Source organism: Sus scrofa, chromosome 5 (assembly GCF_054392235.1).
Source record: "Sus scrofa isolate SSC_HxYL_T2T_F1_AM1 chromosome 5, Sscrofa_HxYL_maternal_Yorkshire_Landrace_v2.0, whole genome shotgun sequence".
Taxonomy (NCBI): Eukaryota; Metazoa; Chordata; class Mammalia; order Artiodactyla; family Suidae; genus Sus; species Sus scrofa.
Window position 1 is genome coordinate 77420373 of NC_139387.1, and position 22372 is coordinate 77442744.

The 22372-nt window shown below is 36.8% G+C and overlaps 1 protein-coding gene across 1 annotated transcript in view; it reads right to left on the minus strand.

Annotated features, from left to right (window-relative positions):
• The window catches only part of CPNE8 (copine 8), a 265300-nt gene that overhangs the window by 33855 nt on the left and 209073 nt on the right, over nt 1–22372 (minus strand). Inside the window, exons 14-15 of the mRNA XM_013997926.3 lie at nt 13872–13918; nt 5106–5287 (exon numbers count right to left, since the gene is read on the minus strand). Coding sequence (XP_013853380.1) covers nt 5106–5287; nt 13872–13918 — 229 coding nt within the window. The remainder of the gene's footprint in view (nt 1–5105; nt 5288–13871; nt 13919–22372) is intronic.

The following is a 22372-nucleotide window of genomic DNA, read 5'->3' on the forward strand; positions in this document are numbered from 1 at the left end:
CCTCTGGAAGGGGGTGAAAAATGTGTAGATATATTTTAAAACACTCGGGACAGTAACCATGCTTAAACATAGTTAGCAGCAGTCTTTTTTTTTTTTTGGTCTTTTTTTTTGCTATTTCTTTGGGCCGCTCCCATGGCATATGGAGGTTCCCAGGCTAGGGGTCAAATCGGAGCTGTAGCCACCGGCCTACGCCAGAGCCACAGCAAGCCGGGATCCAAGCCATGTCTGTGACCTACACCACAGCTCATGGCAACGCCGGATCGTTAACCCACTGAGCAAGGGCAGGGACCAAACCCTCAACCTCATGGTTCCTAGTCGGATTCGTTAACCACTGCGCCACGACAGCAGCAGTCATTTTTGCTTGTGTATTTTTACTTGAACAATTGAAAGTGACTTAATTTATAAGTCAATAAATAAGTCAGTAAATTTGTTTGAACTTTATATAATATAATGTGTATAACATAATAATCCTAAAAAAGCAGATAAAATGCTATCATCGTCACTTTACGGATGAAGAAACTGAGGCATGGAGAGCTTAGATATTGTGCCCCAAATCACACAACAGCAATAAGAGAGTCAACGTTTGAGCCCACATAGTCCAACCCCTGAGCCCCATCTCTTAACCACCACCACGCCACCATGTTATAAGATTCTACACATGTTGAAAGACTGAGGATCTTAAGGAACTAAGCCAGATTTTACCAACCACTTCAATTTTGTCACTTGTGAGAGAAGGCTTTACATCCACTTTACCCCTTTACTTTTGTCTTTTTCTTCAAACTTTTTATTAACTAACCCTCATGCCATTTTGTAAAACATAAAAATAATAAAAGAATTCTTTATAACACTGGATACATGAATTGACTGAAATTAAAACATAAAAATTTAAAATCTAGCACAAGATAGTAAATGATTGGTTTTGATGTTAATCTGAGCTGATCTATTTAATCTTTCTTTAAAATTTTATGGTGCTATTTTCTCCTGAAAATGAACATATGAAGCTAATTAAAATTAAAACTCATTATTGATTTTAAGCATATAAAAATGTACATATCTTTCCTAAGGGAACAATCACAAACAAGGATAGTTCTGAGTTACTTTTTGATCAGCATTTTAACATTTTGACTGAGGGGATTTATATTTCTATAAAACTATGTATTTAATTTATTCCTCTGGAATTAAAATTACAAGTTCACTATTTTCCCTACCATTTCATTAATCTTGATAGAAAGATTTTAAAAATCTTTAAAAAAAACTCATTTCTTAAAATAATTACTTGGAGAATTAGTTTTTGCTTGTTAAGACAAATTAAAGTTAGCTTATGTGTGGATCTAGCACAAAAGTAAAACAGAACGTTTTTGAAAATAAGTGCTTTCAATTTTGTTGTTTATTAACAAAGTCAATGCATACTCTATTTTATATTTCCCTTTTAACTAGCAAACTTTTCCACTTGTGAAATAATAAGTTAATGTGTAGAACACATAGAAAGTATAAAGAAGAGAATTCGAAACGAGCAATAATCCCATGCACAGACTTAAGTGGGGTGTGTCCAATTCCCCCCCCCCCCTTTTTTACTCCATTTGGGCTCCTGGGGATTTAGATTCAGTTCTGGAAGAGAAGCTTTTCATCTCTGTAGCTGCCCATAGCTTGTAATACTTTTCAGTGGGGCTAAAGTGCTGACAAAATGCTGAAGAGAGCTATTAGGGGCTGCTGCTTTACTCTTTGAAATGTATCTGTTGCTGCCCAGAGATTGCTTACTACAGGGAAAAGCAGAAAGAATTCTCCCTTTTATTCAAGAAACGATTATCTGTTGAGCTTCTACTTTATGAATGCAAGTGTTCAAGAACTTTAGTGATTATACTTTTAGATGTAGTTGGAAGAAAAATTTTGCACATACATATTAAATTGTACAGATTTCTCTAAATGCCAAAATAAGTAAAAAGTATGCAAGTGCCTTTAGATATTTGGTAGGAGAAATCAATTGGACAGATTAGCGTTTCTCTCTATTGATCGACGCAAAAGACCTTCTTTTAAAGGGTCACTGGCCACATGCCCATGTGAAATCTTCCTCTTAAGCCCTACACTATTGTATTATCAGGTATAATATAATATACCTGAAATAATATAATGTTATATTTTCAACATTTGTGCTATCTCTAAACTCACCAACCAGGGATTGTTAAAATGTTTAAAAGGCCTCTCTTGCTATTGGAAATATTATTGGTGTGATAAACAAATTCTGGTGTGATTTTGAATTTAATCTAATTGCCAGATTGAAATGGATTGAAGTTTTTCCATTTGTCATTTTTAGAACCTACGGATGTATACTGCAGTTATCTAGGAAGAAGTTAACACACAAGTCAAGTGGAATACTATCTCATTGAAGACCTACTTCACATTCACCTGACAGTCTTATCCAAGAAAAGTGCTCTGAAAAAAATTACAGTCATATAATTATTAGGTGACATTAAAGCTGAGGCATCATCATCATCAATATCATCAACTGTTTTCATCAATTTTTTGAAACTTTTTCATCAATTTCAAGGGGTAGGATCTTCATCCTTTAAATATTTGTGGCTTCGAAGAATCATTTAAGATGCAAATAATAAAAAAATCCCTCCTTTGCATAGGTTTAGTTATGGGAATGAACGTGGAGGTAGGAAAAACAGAAAGAGAGAATGAGAGGGAGAGAAAAGGAAGAAAAAATCATACATAAGGGTGATAAAGAAACTTATGGAAGGAAAATTAACAAATCTCATTTAGTTTAACATAGTTGTTCCTTTTCTTAGGCTTAAAATAGTTCGTGGCCTTTTTCCGGAGGCACCTAAGACTTAGGATCACATGAGTGATTTTCATGGTCTTATAAGTTTCTGAGAGAATTTAATTCTCTAAGACACAACAAAATCCCAGCGGATAATCATTTTTATATGATCTTGGGAGTTGTGGCATGTGGGCTAGTTCATGGAGGAAAAAATGAAACCCTCCAGCAACCTTCCCTCAAGTTGTGTGGATAATGGAATAGAAAAAAGAATAACAAGTATAGGGGAAAAAAGTTAAATATATAGCTCTTAAAATATCTTTAAGGGAGATGAAGTCTAATCATATAAAAGCTTCTGGAAGTGTGTGGGGTGTGTGTGTGTGTGTGTGTGTGTGTGTGTGTGTGTGTGGAGTATATATATTATGGTGTTAAGAAAGCACATGTCTGAGAAGGGGGGATTGTAGGTACTTTTATAAAATGTGATTTAGGAGTAGTAGTTAAGAGCATGAATTCTAATATAAAATTGATCTGGGTTCAAGTCCTGTCCTCTGGAAACCTAGTTAAATTCTGTGATTCTGAGCTAAATTGTATAACTGCTGGGGGTACTCTTTTCACTGTACTTAATGTGAGTGGCTCTTGATAGAATAGTGTGATGCAACAGTCATGATATACCTACCACATTTGAATTTTACGAAGATTATATAAGAAATGAGTATAAAGTACCTGAATTGATACCCAGTAATTACTCAATAAATGATTGTGCTACTGTTTATTTTTGTCTATTTTTCCCATATAACTTTAATTAAAAAATCCCATTTATTACTTTTTTTTCTGTCTTTTTGCCTTTCTTGGGCCGCACCCGCGGCACATGGAGGTTCTCGGACTAGGGGTCTCATTGGAGCTGTAGCTGCTGGTCTACGCCAGAGCCACAGCAATGCAGGATCCGAGCCACCTCTGCGACCTACACCACAGCTCATGGCAATGCCAGATCCTTAACCCCCTGAGCGAGGCCAGGGATTGAACCTGCAACCTCATGGTTTCTAGTTGGATTCGTTTCCATTGCGCCACGAAGGGAACTCCCCATTTACCACTTTTGAAACAAGAATAAAAACAAACAAACAAACAAAACCCTACAGAAATACTGGAAGAATTTGCTCTTACAATACACAGGGTAGGGTAGGTAGGGAGTCATTTCTACAAGGAAAAGTTAAATTTTTTACCAAAATAATAGCTAACCATTCTGACATTAATTTTCCCATTATTTCATTAGAAAGTACAAGTGAAAATAAGGCTGATTGAGCCTATAAGCACTATCTGTGTGAAGTTTATTTTGAAGGTAGAAAGTGGTACATTGCTTATTTGCAGTCATACGGTATGGAGCAGTTCTAAGTAAATTAAACAGAGAAATATTTTTCCAGTCATTATACTCCATTATATTGAAACCATAATTAATTGTAGCCATAATTACTGCTTCTCATTTGAAAAAGTTAATTCCAGCTATAACTAATTTTTATATTTGAAAATAAATGACATTTTAGGAGATGGTAAATTAAGGATAGCTATATATCCTTGATATTCCTCCAATTGAGAGGTGAAAGTTACTTCTCCTACCTTGAAACTAAGCTGAACTTAGTGAATTGCTTGACCAAGAGAATGTAGGAGAAATAACTTTCTAGAACTTCCAAGGCCATGGCATAAAGAACCCTGTAGTTTCTGCCCCAGACTTTTAGAATACTCCTTCTGGGGAAGCTGGCTGCTGTGTAAGAAATCTGACTACCTTGAGACCACTATACCATGATAACCACAAGAGCAGATTGTGTGTAGAAAAACAGGAAGATGTCTAGGCAACCCAACTATTTCAGCCATCCTAGCTTGGGTATCATTTATGAGCAAATAAGCCATCTTAGCTCCAAGAGACATGATGTGGAGAAGAACTAAGGAATCCAACCAAATAACCAGAATGAAACTCAGATACATGGCTCCCGTAGAATAATTCCAGCCATCTCTAATCAATCAAACCATCCCAGGTGAGGTCCAGACATAATGAAGACATGTACCACCACCACCCCTGCCATTGTATTCTGCTCAAATTCCTGACCCACAGATCATGACTATAATGGAAGAATAGAGCCCTGTTTATAAATCAGATAACTTTAGGTAGCTTTGCTGCTAATCTATTTAACTTTTTTCCCATTAATATCACATCCTAAATCAATCATTTACCAAAATTGAGCTGAGCATATGGTCACAAGAATTTGCTAGATGAGTGGTTAAAACAGAAGCGGCAAACCAATGAAAAGCTCCAACATATTTTTCCAAAACATTAATCCTTGTGATATATTCTTACCAAAGCAAACTCATGAGATATCCTTCCATCTGGAGGCAGTTTTGCACCAAAACCTAAAGCTGGGAACATTTTATCACTGTCATAATCTTGAACGATTTCTCCCACTGCTTTCAATGCCATTCCATAGGCATTCAGTTGATAAGGATTCATGTAGTGAAGTGAAGTAGGCTGGGCAGGGTTGCCTGATGACAGAAAAAAAAAAATGTTTTAAACATGAGTGATCTGGCTAAAGATAATTTTTTGGACATTTTCTTGATATCTATTTCAGATTGAAATATTAAAAATTATGTTTTTCTGCTTACATTCATATATGTTAAATGGCTTCTTTTGGATAGATATTGACATAGAGATATTTATTACATGAGATCAAACATGTACTAAGTTTCCCAAAGATGTGCTAAAGCATATGCAGGATTTTTCCAAAGATTATTTCTCATTGTCAATGTCAAAGGCTATTCTTGAGTTTCAGCCCCAGAAGAAGGATAGAGGTACTTTTATTAATCTTATTTTATTGAAATCTTTATTTTAAAAAAAAAGTTGTGTGACTTTAGCTTGAAATCTTATGCCTATAATCAAAGGACCCGAATGGTGTAATAGGCTTCAGGAATTATGAGGCCTTCCTAAAGTTGTATCACAAACATAAACTGAATATTTGAGACATATCCCAATTTAATCACATAAAAAGAGAAGAGCACAGTGATTTTCAATGTTAATTAAATACTTAGATCTGAGAAATTATTCAGAGAACAGGACATTAACCTAGGAGGTAAAAGGCCCAAAGTCAAGTCTTGCCATTTGCAGGACAACAATTATAAAATGCCAAAATAAATTCTACCACAGTGTTTACTGTGAAGGCAAAATAAGATTATGTGTGTGTATGTGATTAAAAATTATACAGCACCATGGAAATGTAAAATTTAATTACTACTGCTATTATTATCTGGGTCATCCGCAAGGTTTTGAATTTTCAATATGCCTATGCTACATAGGTTGGTGCATTTCAATAAAGATGAATTTGAGAGACAAAGTCATAAATGTGCTACCACTCAAACAGGAGATCACATTTTGCTGCCCTAATTACTAGCACAAAGGCAGCCTGAAGGTCTGTTTAGTTTCTTAAGTGAAAATGGAAATTAAATAGGACTTGCAATAGCTCATAAAGCTCAATTCTGCATTAAAACATTGCCTGAAGAAGGAAAGCCTCAAGGCATAGTTCTTTTTTGATAGAGAAAAAAATAATTATAAGCACTTGAGATCTAGAGAGAACGAAAGGAAAGATCTTCCTTTGGTTTATAACACATATAATAATACCCAGAACATTTTTGGTTTAAAAGTAATTCATTGTGTAAATTCATTTATATTTCTAAAGGGCTATAGACATTTAAGGGCTGTTTCCACATGATAAAATTAAAAAAAAAAAAAGTCTTCTAAGGTGGTCCCCTCAGTTGGACTAAACTTTTGAAAGGTTTCTCTTGACTGTAGCTCCCACCCCCACTTTCTATTTCTTAGAGCATTTACTTTAGAAAGTGTGGAACTGCAAATTCTTTCTATGCTCCTTTCAGATGTAAATCTTTTAAAATTCAGGAATGCCTTTCTTAGGGACCTGAGAGCCATCCCTTTGAAATGTAATCATCATTCTATTGCCTAGTCTCTGTCGGGGTGGTGGCCGGGTAGGACCCAACTTCAGTAAGTGCTAATTACTAAACACAGATGCTCTAATCATCCAGACCAATTTCCTCCCCAATATCTCTCAGTACTATTCCAATAGTTCACCAACAAAAACCCCTATCTTTTGTTTTGGAGGAGCAGAGTTCAGTTTCTCTCTGCCATTGCAATAGCTTTGATCTCTACTGCAAAGGTCTTGAATAAAGTCTGCCTTGGGCCAGTTCAACTTACCCAGTGCAATTTTCCTTTGACACTTCTTACAAAGTAGGGATTTTGCCTCTTGGTCAAAAGCCCATTGGGCTTTAATTAATTAATTAATTAATTAATTGTGTCTTTTGCTTTCTTTTAAGGGCCACACCCGAGGCATATGGAGGTTCCCAGGCTAGGGGTCCAATCGGAGCTTTAGCTGCTGGCTCACGCCACAGTCACAGCAATGCAGGATCCAAGCCATGTCTGCGACCTTCATCACAGCTCAGGGCAATGCTGGATCCTTAACCCACTGAGCAAGGCCAGGGAGGGAACCCATGTCCTCATGGATGCTAGTCGGGTTCATTAACTGCCAGGCCATGACAGGACTCCTTTTTAAAATTTTATTTTTTTCCATTAGGCTTTAGATAAGTAATATCACTACTTGATTAAGCGGTATTTGAGCCACAGATAAGTAATACCACTACTTAGGTGGTTATTTAACACAACTCTCAAATATAAGAGCTGTCACTCAATGGTTGAATATGTAGCTAATTCTATTTCTCTAAGAAAACCACAATTAAAGGTTAAGATAAAAATACCACTAATACCTCCAGCATATCCAAACATCTTAGTCTATTATACATAGCAGAGCCCAATCCTACCTATTCAAAGATGTTCCCTATTCTTTCCAGCATCTTCACCCAGATCAATCTATTCACTCTACCACTAAGGAGATCTTCCTTTCCGTCTCTACCTCTCAGATTGCCAACCTATCCTGAAATTCACCTTCTCCTCTTCCAGTGTATGTCCCAAATGCATCAGACAACCTTCTTTATTTATTGCAGCCCTTATTGTCTCTCCTCTCCTACTCTTATGCTCTGGTGTTCTGAACCACAAAATTGGGCAATTCCTTGAATATAGGACCATGTTTGTACCACCTCTGTCTCAATAGTCATGCATTTGAAAAATGAACTTGTAATAGGTTGATAACACTGGGTTATCATCTAATGATAATTATAATAGCATGTAATCTATTATGAATGTACTTCAGATCTCAATTCCTTTTCAACAAACTTATGACATGGGCACTTTTATTATACCTGCTTTTCAGATTAAATAACTTGACAAAATCATGCAGTAATATTGGTCAAACTGGAATTTGCGTCTAGGAAGATTCCAAAGCCCTGACTCTTAGCTATAACGTTTTGCTTAAGGATTCTGTAATATTTTAAACACTGAAAGTTATAAAAACATCTCATTTTGTTTTAGATGTATATTATGCCTTTGTAAAGAAAATCACATTTGAATAGGCTCTTTTTAAAAAGCTTTGAGATACATATAATTTATAATTAATCCATTTAAAATTTACAATTCAGGAGTTCCCGTCGTGGTGCAGTGGTTAACGAATCCGACTAGGAACCATGAGGTTGTGGGTTCGGTCCCTGGCCTTGCTCAGTGGGTTAACGATCCGGCGTTGCCGTGAGCTGAGGTGTAGGTTGCAGACGTGGCTCGGATCCCGCGTTGCTGTGGCTCTGGCGTAGGCCAGTGGCTACAGCTCTGATTAGACCCCTAGCCTGGGAACCTCCATATGCCGCGGAAGCGGCCCAAAGAAATAGCAAAAAGACCAAAAAAAAAAAAAAAAAATTTACAATTCAGTGACTTTAAATATATTTACAGATATGTACAAGCTTCAATACAGTCAATTTTACATTTTCATCACTGGAAAAAGTGTACCTATTTACTATCATTCCCTTATCACTCCATCCAGCCCAGCACCAAACAATGACTACTCTACTTTCTGCCTCTATTAATTTCCTATTCTAGACATTTCACATAAATAGAATCACATATGTGATCTTTTGTGACTGGCTTTCACTTAGTACAGTAATTTCAAGGTTCATTTGTGTTGTAGCATGTTTTAGTACTTCATATTGAATCCCTGTTTATTGCTGAGTAGTATTGCATTGTATGAATATACTACATTTTAAAACCAATTTATCTGTTGGGGGACATTTGGGTTGTTTCCACATTTCGGCGATTATGCCCCTATAAATATTCAGGTACAAATTTTTGTGTGGACATGTGTTTTCATCTCTTGCATTTATATCTAGGACTGGAATTGCTGGGTGATAAGATAACTCTATGTTTAACAACTTGAAGAACTACCAAGGAGTTTTCCAAAGTAATTGCACCATTTTACATTTCCGTCGGCAGTATATGAGGGTTCCAAAATCTCCACATGCTTGCCAACACTTTTTTTTTTCTTTTTTTTTTTTCTTTTTATTATTTTCCCACTGTACAGCAAGGGGGTCAGGTCATCCTTAGATGTATACATTGCAGTTACAGTTTTTTCCCCCACCCTTTCTTCTGTTGCGACATGAGTATCTAGACATAGTTCTCAATGCTATTCAGCAGGATCTCCTTATAAATCTATTCTAGGTTGTGTCTGATAAGCCCAAGCTCCCGATCCCTCCCACTCCCTCCCCCTCCCATCAGGCAACCACAAGTCTCTTCTCCAAGTCCATGATTTTCTTTTCTGAGGAGATGTTCATTTGTGCTAGATATTAGATTCCAGTTATAAGTGATATCATATGGTGTTTGTCTTTGTCTTTCTGGCTCATTTCACTCAGTATGAGATTCTCTAGTTCCATCCATGTTGCTGCAAATGGCATTATGCCATTCTTTTTTATGGCTGAGTAGTATTCCATTGTGTATATATACCACCTCTTCCGAATCCAATCATCTGTCGATGGACATTTGGATTGTTTCCATGTCCTGGCTATTGTGAATAGGGCTGCAATGAACATGCGGGTGCATGTGTCTCTTTTAAGTAGAGCTTTGTCCGGATAGATGCCCAAGAGTGGGATTGCAGGGTCATATGGAAGTTCTATGTATAGATTTCTAAGGTATCTCCAAACTGTTCTCCATAGTTTGCCAACACTTTTTATTTGACTTTTGGATTATAGTCATTATAGTGAGTGTGAAGGAGTACCACAGTATGGTTTTAATTTGCATTTCCTGACATGTAAGTGTGCCAAGCACCTTTTCATGTGCTTAGTGGTCATTTTATGCCTTCTTTGAATAAATGGAATACTATTTTTAATTGGGTTATTTGTCTTGAGTTATATGATACAAATCCCAAGTTTGAATATAAAACAATATTTGATTTGCTAACATTTTATCCTGTTCTGGGGTTTATCTTTTCACTTTGTCAATTATGTTCTGTGGGGCATAAAAAGTTTTAATTTTGATAGAGTTCAATTTATTTATTTTTTGCTCTTGTTGCTTGTGTGTTTGATGTCATATTTAAGATCAATTGCTACATCCAAGGTAGATGCATCCTGATATTGTCTTCTAATAGTTTTATAATTTTTACCCTTACATTTAATTTTTGTTCTTTTTTTTTTTTTTTTTTTGGTCTTTTTTTGCTATTTCTTGGGCCGCTTCCGCGGCATATGGAGATTCCCAAGCTAGGGGTCCAATCGGAGCTGTAGCCACCAGCCTACGCCAGAGCCACAGCAACGCGGGATCCGAGCCGCGTCTGCAACCTACACCACAGCTCACGGCAACGCTGGATCGTTAACCCACTGAGCAAGGGCAGGGATCGAACCTACAACCCCATGGTTCCTAGTCGGGTTCGTTAACCACTGCGCCACGACAGGAACTCCTAATTTTTGTTCTATTTTTGTATTAATTTTTTATACGAAATTAGGTAAGGATCCAACCTCATTTTTTTTTTGCAGGTGGCTATCCAGTTGTCCCAGTACCATTTGTTGAAAAGACTATTCTTTTCGATGCATGAGTTCATTTCTGGAATCTCAATTCTATTTCATTGATCTATAAATCTGTCTTTATGGCAGCCCCAGACTGTCTGGTTACTGTTGTTTTGTAGTAAGTTTCAAAAATGAAGAGTATGAATCTTCCTACTTTGTTCTTTTTATTTTATTTTTTTTCCCGAGTCTGCTTTGGTTCTTCTGATTCTCCCTTTAAATTCCATATAAATTTTGGGATCAGTTATCTATTTCTCAAAAAAGACCATTCAGATTTTGAAAGAGATTACAGTGAATCTGTTGACCTTTTGGAAAATATTGCCACCTTAACAATGTTAAATTTTCTAATTAATGAAGATGGCATGTTTTTCCACTTATTTAGATCTTTAATTTCTTTCAATTTTTTTTCAGGATATAATTTTAGGATATAAGTTTTACACTCACTTTCTTAAATTTATTCCTAAGTACTGTATTACTTTTGATACTGTTGTAAATGGAACTACTTCCTTAATTTCATTTTCAGATTGTTCATTGGAAGTACATAGGAAAAAATTGATTTTTATATATTGCTCTTCCATCTTTCAATCTCACTGAGCTCATTTATTAGTTGTAGTAGATTTTTAGTTGATTCCTTAGGATTTTCTACATACGAGATTATGTCATCTGCAAATAAAAATAGTTTTACCTCTTCCTTTCCAAACCAGTTGTCTTTTATTTATTTATTTTTTGTCTAATTGCTCTGGCCTCCAAACAATGTCAAGTAAAAATGGTAAGAGCAGACATCCTTGTTCTGATCCTCATCTTAATGGGAAAGCCTCCAGCTTTTCATCTTTAAGTATAGTGTTGGCTAAAGGTTTTTCATGTTTTCCCTTCATAAAGCTAGCAAGTCAATTTCTATTCTTTGTTTAAGTGTTTTTATTTTAAAAGTATGTTGGACTTTGTCAAATTCTTTTTCTGTATCAGTTGAGATGACATGTGGTTTTTCCATTTTCTTCTTTTGATGTGGTATACTACATTATTTGATTTTTGAATATTAAGCCAACCTTGTATTCCTGGATTAATTTTAATTGGTCAGGGTATGTAATTCTCTATATGCTACTGGATTCAGTTTGCTAGTATTTTGTTGAGGATTTTTATATCCATAAAAGATACTGATCTTCAATTGTTCTTTGATGTCCTTGTCTGGTTCTGGCATTTGATAATATCTCTTAAAATGAGTTGGGAAGTGTTTCCACCTATCCTCTTTTTTGGGGGAAGAATTTGTCAAGAATTGGTAGTCATTCCTCTTTAAATAGGATTCACCAGCGAAACTATCTGGACTTGGACCCAAATACACTCTGTGGGTGGGTATTTAATTACTAATTCAGTCTCTTATAGGTCCGTTCAGATTGTCTATTTGCTTAAATCAGTTTCAGTAGATTGACTCTTTCTATCGAAGAGATTATTGCTCTTCTAGTTGTTATGCTAATGCTCATCAGTAAATGAAAGCTAGTATTTTAATCCAGTTGGAGTTTAGGTGTCTGTTTCATATTTTTAAATTTTAAATATTTCTTTTTGTCTTTTTAGAGCCACACCCACGGCATATGGAAGTTCCCAGGCTAGGGGTCAGATTGGAGCTGTGGCTGCTGGCCTATGCCACAGCCATAGCAATGCCAGATCCGAGCTGCATCTGCCACCTACACCACAGCCCAGCAATGCTGGATCCTTAACCCACTGAGTGAGGCCAGGGATCAAACCTGTGTCCTCAGAAATGCTAGTCAGATTTGTTTTCACTGAGCCACGATGGAATGGGCCCTATGCTTCATATTTTGCTGAATAATACATGCACAAAAACCATTAATTTGAAGCCACAATGTTGAAGAATATATTTATCATGTAGTGAAAGGTAAGCGGAATTAGAATTTGGTCTGTTCATCTCTATTTCTAATTCTACTACTAACAAGCTGAAACATATTTATAAAAGATTTTCTAGATCTGAATTTTCTTATTTGTATAAGATGATCGTGGTTGCAGTAAGTGATCTCTAAAGTGTTTTCTTACCTAAGAGAATCTACTACTTTGTGAAATGTGAGTGAATGTGAGAGAAATGTGAAGGGAACAGGAGAGCCATAGCACAATAAACAATTAGAAATAAAAATCTAGATAAATATATAAACTGATGGCAATTTCTGATAAAAGTTAAATAATGAGAGTCATGTTCTTATGATGTGTAATAACTGATTTCAAATGATTATTTTGTTTGAAACAAAGTTACTCCAAGATAAATTAAAAGTCCACTCTCTTTTCTTTCTTAAAATGTTTGATAAAATATCAATATCTATACAGGGGTTATTACATGATGGTCCCTCTGAATTAATTAAATATGAATGTGTTAATGTAAGCAATTCTTAAAAAAAAAAAAAACTGCCGGGAGTTCCCATCGTGGCTCAGTGGTTAGCGAATCCAACTAGGAACCATGAGGTTGTGGGTTCGATCCCTGGCCTTGCTCAGTGGGTTAACGATCCGGTGTTGCTGTGAGCTGTGATGTGGGTTGCAGATATGGCTCGGATCCCGCATTGCTGTGGCGTAGGCTGGCGGCTACAGCTCTGATTGGACCCCTAGCCTGGGAACCTCCATATGCTGTGGAAGCGGCCCTAGAGATGGCAAAAAACAAACAAACAAAAAAAACAAACAAAAAAAACCTGCCGAAAAGTAAAGCCAGCTGCATAAGGTACATGTACTTGAATTACATTTATGCAAATTAATAAACAGAAAAGTACTATAAAAATGAGGAGTATGATTAGAAACACTTCAGAATTATAGTTACGCATGGAGAAGAAGACAGGGTAGAAGAAATGGGGCAGGGTATACAATGAGCTTAACAAGATCTAAAAATTTTCTTTTTAAAAATATGTAAAAGTGAAAATATTCAAATATTTAATCAATTTGAATGGACTAATATGCACTTTTGTTGTATTTCTTATAGTCTTTTGTATACCTGAATTATGCTATCATATTAGAAAAAGAAAAATTACCTGAATTTTATATGAAACACTTCAATATATGTATATGTAGAAATAAATTATCTAAATCTTATGAAAATAAATGTATTTTTTTCATGTAATTGCGATAATTTTTATTACAGGAGAGTCATAATACTCACCATTTGATGCTGTAAAATCAATGGCCACTGTGAAATTGATTTGCGTTCTAAAACATAAGTAAATAAGAATCATTAATAATTAAATAGCCTTGTGAAAAGGAGTTTGATTTCCATTTGTGTTATATTTTTAACATCATTCACTTTCTTACATGTTAGTACTAGCAATTATGTTATGCCACACATTGCACTGTATTGGATAGGCAGTGTTTCAAGCTAAGAACTTGGCAAAATACCTTCAAAATCATACAACTGTAAAATACAAAATAATGCATCAGGAATGAAAACAGTTCTTAGTTGAGAGCACAATGACTAAGTGAAGGGCTCACAATGAAGAATTCAAACTGAAAATAATTACTTGCTAGCCTTCAATGTCAACATTTATTATAAATTTGATTTCAAAACTATTCTATAGTCTGTGAAATCATTATGCCCTTAAAAGTATGGCATAGCTAAAATTATGTCCCATAATATTGTTCCTTAAACTAATTCTTTCCAACAACCCTGCAAACACAGGATTTTATCTTGCTTTCTTCAGAACTGAAATATTTTAGGTACTGATACCTGATACCTCAGCGTTCACAGCACTCCCGTGCAAGTGTGTGTGTATGTATAGGTCATAGATAAATATTTATGCAGATGAAATTGGTTATATATACTTAAAACTTTCAGCACATGGTAGTTACCCAGAATTATTTTACTGCGTTAATATTTTTCCTTTCTTTTTTTCTGATAGAAGCCAAAGAGGTGGCATTCGCATTAACAATTCACTCTTTTAGATAGACCTCTGACCCTTTCTTTGTAAATTTCACTTATTTCTCACCAAAGAAGGTATAAAACCACAAATAAGTGGCAATGATATCACTACTGGGATAACCTGCTATTGCATCTATAATTTTTAAAAAATAATTTATTTATTTAGGCTGTGCTCAGGGCATGCGGAAGTTCCTGGGCCAGGGATGGACCCCGAGCTACAGCAGTGAACACTTTGAATTCCCAACGGATGGGCCATCAGGGAATTACCAACAAGATAATTTTTTAATTTAAAAAGTAAATCATTGGAAAACATGAGGAGTAGGTTATTTTTGATTGTATTTTTGACACCCCATACAATTGATTGAACACTTCAAAGTCTGAGCTGGTGTTGAGACGGCAGTGGTGGTGATGAGGATGTGGATGATGAGAGTAAGCGCGATGGTGCCGGGGCCCCTGTAACTACAAATACAAAGGATAATATTTCCTTTCCTGCCTAAAAATTCTGTCTGAAAAGTCCTTCATACTATTCAGTAGTTGAAGGAAATTTATTTTTTTTTTTCCTAAGGAATAAACAATCTTCTGTGCTTTACATTAATAAAAACGAGTAAGATTCTCTTTAGAGCTATATGGTATTTTTTTTTTTCCCTCAGAGTGGAAATTAGGTTTATAGGCTAAGGATATAGGCTAATTTGGAGCATAACACTTTTAACACATAAAACTTGTAGAAAAAGAATCGGTGAATATATTGAGATAATTTGGGAGAATATTTTGAGAAAATAAATCCCCCTGAGGAACTGAATAGTCCCCATCAGCACACTGCTTTGTCATTCTGCTGCTACAGAGAAAGCGATAGTAATAAAGGGGATAGCATGGTGTATTAGAAAGGGTTTAACTTTTGAGGCTGAAAAAACTGGGTTTGAATTTTCAGCTACCTACTAAGCTGGCAGCAGCCAAGTTTCCAAACTCAGAGGACAGATGCTTGACATGCAACAATAATGCAAGCACTGACAGAAAAACTACACGAAATACTAAATCCACCTCTTCCTCTCTATAAAACATACATATACATATACAATGTCATTTTTACATAGCTTATGTACATAGCTTACATACTAAATTATAAAACCAAGTAGATTAGGTACAACAAAAAATGTAAAAATAAAGCAAAGAGAAATTTAAAGAAATTAAAAAATTTAGTAAGAAGGAAAGAAGAAAGGGAAAAGAAAGGAGGGAAAGAAAAGAAAGGAGGGAAGAAGCAGAGAGGAGGGAGGGAGGGAGCCAGGGTGTACCAAATGTACCGATGAAGTTTAAGACACTCCAAGACGGTATCTAAAGTGTATTTAGCACTAAATGATAACTAAGACCATTTTGTTTTTGGTTTTTTTTTTGTCTTTTTTTTTGCTATTTCTTTGGGCCGCTCCCGCGGCATATGGAGGTTCCCAGGCTAGGGGTCGAATCAGAGCTGTAGCCACCGGCCTACGCCAGAGCCACAGCAACCTGGGATCCAAGCTGCATCTGCAACCTACACCACAGCTCACAGCAACGCCAGATCGTTAACCCACTGAGCAAGGGCAGGGACCGAACCCGCAACCTCATGGTTCCTAGTCGGATTCGTTAACCACTGCGCCACGACGGGAACTCCTAAGACCATTTTGTAATCATGATCTCATAGAGAATCTCAACAAGTAAAACAATTCTGGATGCACATTTGGTGGTTGATTGATTTCAAGATTTGATTACTTCCTTGCCTCTTCTGCATGTCAGAAAGAATCTTACTCCTTTACTCTTTTGAATCAGCAGTATTCAAATTAGAAGGGAAATATAGTAGCTCATTACATAAACCATGTCATGGCTGTGAAGGTCCCTTAACCTATTATCACACCTTTTGGACTTTTCCATTTAAAAAAATGACAATTCAACAATTATTTATTGAACAGCTTCTGATGTTCAAGCACTGTGTGAATTGATAAAGAGAAACCAAATACTATCCTTGAACTCCTAAATCTTACAATTCTAGCTTTCTACTATTAAAAACAATGACAGAATAACATAGCTGTTTATCATAGAATTCATAATCAATAGTCTACCTAAAACACAAGTATGCATTTACTGTGGATAACAGCTTGTTCATTCCCACAATTCCTTAAAGTTACCATTCATATTATAATGTATATTTACCAAGTGCCACATACTATCTGTATTTTGAAAATATTACCTAATAAATATATATTTTTTTCTTTTTAGGGCCTCCACCCTGGCATTTGCAAGTTCTCAGGTGAGGAGTCCAACTGGAGCTGCAGCTGCCAGCCTACACCATAGCCACGCAACACCGGATCTGAGCTGCACCTGTGACCTATGCTGCAGCTTGAAACAACACTGAATCCTTAACCTACTGAGTGAGGCCAGGGATTGAACCCGCATCCTCACAGAAACTATACCCTTAATCTGCTTAGCCACAGTGGGAGCTCCTACTAATAAATGTTTTAAAGAAAGTTGCTAGCAATACTATAACTTTAGGCTAAGACAGCTTTCTGAAGACTTTGATAAATAATGTCATGAAAGTAAAACAAATCTTCATTAGTAATTTTGTTACATTTAATTTTTTACATTTACTTACTTAAACACTGAAGCTAATGTTAGAGAAAAAAATGAGTCAAAGTAAAAATTTAAAAAACTGAATTCATATGTTTCCTGACAGCATATTCATAAAACTATCAAATATAAATCCTTGAAACATTTTGCTCAGGAAGTGCTATTTTACCTCTCATATTATGTTTTAGAAGCAGACAAGAAAAAGCAGGATTTCAAGAAACCAGATAGGAGTACTATAACCTGGAGTATCAAAAAGGCATGCCTGCCCAAGTTCATGAGTTAGTAGTAACATCTCATGAAAATCCCCAATGCATATGTCCCAGTACTGCTAAAACATATTATTGGAAAATGTCCTTATTTCATTCTACACCTTTTCAAAAGTTATGAATGACAGATAAACCAGATGTCAAGGTAGAAATTTTAACTAGCACAGCAAAGATCCATAGAAAACAATAATTAAGAACTAACAATTGTGATGGGGATGCACAGAGGATTGTTTTACTTTCTTCCCAATTTCAAATTCTGTTCAGTTGAACAAATTGAAAATTATTAAATACGAAAGATGAACTTTTTCCACTCCTGTTTAAATTAATTTTGACAAAGGCAGATTCAGATCCACTAGCTATTGGATTCTAGAATTCATAAATGAAGTTGAGATGCCCACCCAATTCAGATATTCTTCTCATTCTTGCCACAGTGGTACCAAGACTATGCTTCTGCCTTGATTTACTAAAGTGAACCTTGGTTCACACCTGTGTTCTGGAACCTGCCCTGAGACTATGGTTCAATTCCTCAGGCACTATAATCCAGACTAATCCTTCTTGGTCCTAGAGCACCACAGACTAAACATTGAACCTTTTCATTGAACAATTTTCCCTCTTTCATAAAACAGTTCAACTACCTGAGTGATAAAACAGACAGCTGTCTCACTCTAAATTTTGCTGCATCTTCAAAAGTCTTGGCTCCTATGCCCATAAATTGCTGACAGGGTTATATATTTTTTTTTGACAGGGTTATTTACCCTTGACAAAAAATCTACATGTAGAATAATTCGCACAGAACATCTACTGAATGTTGGCTAAAGACCATAAACCTCCAAAAAGGGCAAGAAAACCTTCAAATAACTGGGTAGAACAAAAGGCAAAAATGAGAAAGAAGAGAAAAAAGAAGGAATCAAGATGGGGCCAGCACTCCTAAGAGGGAGCTGTGAAAGAGGAAAGGGACCTGCACCCTGGGAAGCCACCTAAACGATGGGGAGATCAGCCAAGCTGGACGGACCTCAGATCCTTGGAGAAAACCATAGCAGCTGGACTGAGGAGGGAAAGCAGAAAGAGAGCAGCACAAACCATTGATACCACCTCCTGGGACACGAGAGCCAGAGACACTGCGGTGGAGGCTGGGCGCTGAGACTCAGGCTCTGGAGGTCACTTCCAGGGAGAGGATAGGGCTGGCTCTGTGGAGAAACCTGAGGGACTAGGGTGTGGTGCGCCATGGGTTGGGGAGCAGAGTGTCACACCAGAGGGAACCTGAGAGGAGGCCTGGGCCTGCAGGAGAAGCAAGGTGCCGTTGTTGGGGAAGGCGAGAGGAGGAGGATTCAGCCAATATAACACTCAATGCAGAAAAGCTGAAAGTTGGAGTTCCCGTCGTGGCGCAGTGGTTAACGAATCCGACTAGGAACCATGAGGTTGCGGGTTCGGTCCCTGCCCTTGCTCAGTGGGTTAACGATCCGGCGTTGCCGTGAGCTGTGGTGTAGGTTGCAGACGTGGCTTGGATCCTGGGTTGCTGTGGCTCTGGTGTAGGCCGGTGGCTACAGCTCCGATTCGACCCCTAGCCTGGGAACCTCCATATGCCTCCAGAGCGACCTAAGAAATAGCAAAAAGACAAAAAAAAAAAGAAAAGAAAAGCTGAAAGCCTTCCCACTAAAATCTCAAACAAGACAAGGATGCCCACTGTCACCACTGTTATTCAACATAGTATTGAAATGCAGTCCCTATCAAATCACCCATGATATTTTCACAGAACTAGAATAAACAATCCAAAAATTCATATGGAAACATAAAAGACAAGAACTGCCAAAGCAGTCCTGAGGAACAAAAACCAAGCAGAAGGCTTGACTCTCCCAGACTTCAGGCAATACTACAAAGCTATAGAATCAAGACAGTGTATTACTGGTACCAAAACAGACATACAGACCAATGGAACAGAATAGAGAACCCAGAAATAAACCCAGACACCTATAGTCAGTTAATCTTCGACAAAGGAGGCAAAAAAATAAAATGGGAAAAAGAAAGTCTTTTCAGTAAGTGTTGCTGGGAAACCTGGACAGCTGCGTGCAAATCAGTGAAACTAGAACACACTCTCACACCATGCACAAACATCAACTCAAAATGGCTTAAAGATTTAAATATAAAACAAGACACCATCAAACTCCCAGAAGAGAACATAGGCAAAACATTCTCTGACATCAACATTACAAACGTTTTCTTAGGTCAGTCTCCCAAGGCAACAGCAATAAAAACAAAAACAAACCAAGGGGCCCTAATCAAACTTACAAGCACAGCAAAGGAAACCATTAAAAAAAAAAAAAAAAAAAAAAGAACCTATGGAACAAGAGAAAATAGTTGCAACTGATGTTACCATCAAGGGCTTGACTTTCAAAATAAATGAATGACTCATATACCTCAACAACAACAAAACAAATAACCCAGTTGAAAAATGGGCAGAAGACCTGAATAGACATTTCTCCAAAGAAGAAATACGAATGGCCAACAGGCACATCAAAAAATGCTCAATATCGCTAATTATTAGAGAAATGCAAATCAAAACTACAATGAGGTACCACCTCACACTGGTCGGTATGGCTATCATTAATAAGTCTACAAATAACAAATGCTGGAGAGGGTACAGAGAAAAGGGAACCCTCTTACACTGTTGGGGAGAATGTAAATTGGTGCTATATCTGTGGAAAACAGCATGGAGGTACCTCAGAGAACTAAATATAGAATTACCATATGATCCAACGATCCCACTCCTGGGCATATATCCAGAAAAAAACTTTCCTTGGAAAAGATACATGCACCCTATGTTTACTGCAGCACCATTTACAGTAGCCAAGACATGGAAACAACCTCAACGTCCACAGACAGATGAATGGATTAGGAAAATGTGGTACTTATACATAATGGAACACTAGTCAGCCAGAAAAAAGAACAAAATAATGCCACTTGCAGCAACATGGATGGAATTAGAGACTTTCATACTAAGTGAAGTAAGTCAGAAAGAGAAAGACAAATCCCATATGGTATCACTTATATCTGGAATCTAATATATGGCACAAATGAACCTATCTACAGAAAAGAAACAAACTCATGGACATGGAAAACAGACTTGTGGTTGCCAAGGGGGAGGGAGTGGGAGGGGGATGGCCTGGGAGTTTGGGGTTAGTAGATGCAAACTATCGGATTTAGAGTGGATAAGCAATGAGATCTTGCTGAATAGCAGAGGGATCTCTACCTAATCACTTGTGATGGAACATGATGGATGATAATGTGAGAAAAAGAATGTGTGTGTGTGTGTGTGTGTGTGTCTGGGTCACTTTGCTGTGTAGCAGAAATTGACAGAACTCTGTAAATCAACTATAATAAATTTAAAAAATAAAAATAAAAAGAAACAAAATAAAATATAACTTTGCAAGGAGGTAGGCTAATTTCCCTATAGTGATAGGGATGTAATAGGATAGTTACACAGGTAGTTGTAGAAACCCCAGTAAGGGACCATAGATAGAGAGGGAACCCTAGGGAACTTTGGGAGATCACTGTAAGTTAGTAACTGCTTAATAACTGCTTAAGAGGCCCATCAGAACAAGGTAGGCCTGCTTGACTAGTGAGAGCACAGAGATATGCCTCAGGGTCATTGGTTGGGGGACGAGGTGAGGCTTACATTCAGCTTCAGGCCAAGGGTAGGAGTTTAAGGACCACTGTCTTGCTGATTTGAATAAGCACCATGATACCAAGAAGGTACTATGGGAAGCAAGAGGAAGAGGCGGTCTGTTCCCATCCCCACTCCCCTTGGATGATAAAACTGTAGCCCACCTAATCCTTGGGGCAGAGCCTCCTTGCCTGCCTGCATGCATCTCTCATAAGCATCCTATCTTAATAAGTCTATTTCTTGCCTATCAAGAAAAAAAAAAAAAAAGAACTCCTTATCAAGGAAGGTATGCAAGACGGCCAACCTTTTTGCAAATCATTAGTTTAGAAAATATCTCATAAGTGACATAATGAAAACAAACAAAACAAATAAACAAAATAAAGATATGAACCCCTAACCAAAAAGAAAAGCACCATCCAGTAGAATCATATTTTAAAAGAGTTAGGTACTGAAAAGGCAAATATACCTCACAGGAAAACTATGAATTTTTAAATTATAGATTGGAGTTTGAATACCAGAACTACACCTTTCTAGCTAGTTGTGGCTCATTGGCAAAATCACCTTGTCTCTGAATCCCAATTTTCTCATATGATAAATAGGTAATAGCTACTTTGAAGTCTCTGTTATAGACATAAAATCCTGAAGTTCCTGCACATAATAAATATTCTGCATGCGAGAGGGCAAATCTCTTGAGCAATCCATGTCATCTTCTCCATATTTGTATTAATCCTTTCCTCTTTTGGGTCAGAAGAGATAGTTCTCGCTTTATGTTATTCTTTTTTCATTAATTCTTTCCATAGTGTTGGTAAGTGGTATATTAAGGGTGGGGCGTGAACTCCCAAGTACATAAGCAGTAGGAGGTACATTGTCTACAGATAACTTAAAAACAATAATGTAATCTACTAATACACAGTCTGCAGTTTAGCATCACCATATACTAGCAGTTCTAAGCAATGTCAGCAATAAACTCTCCACCCTACCACAAGCCACTCTTATTTGCTTTACTCTTTCTCCTTCCCCTGGCCCCCAAGCTTTCAACCACCCAAAAGAAAGAAACTATTTTAGACATAGTGTGCCTAAAAGTGCACACTCTGGTCATGAAACATAACTAAGAAGGTGCCTAGTACAAAATTGATGGTCAATATTTTGGCTAAATTAGCACCGGTTCTGATGATAAAACATACATGCAATTCTTTTGAGTTTGAAATGTATAGCTGTGAAAAAAAATC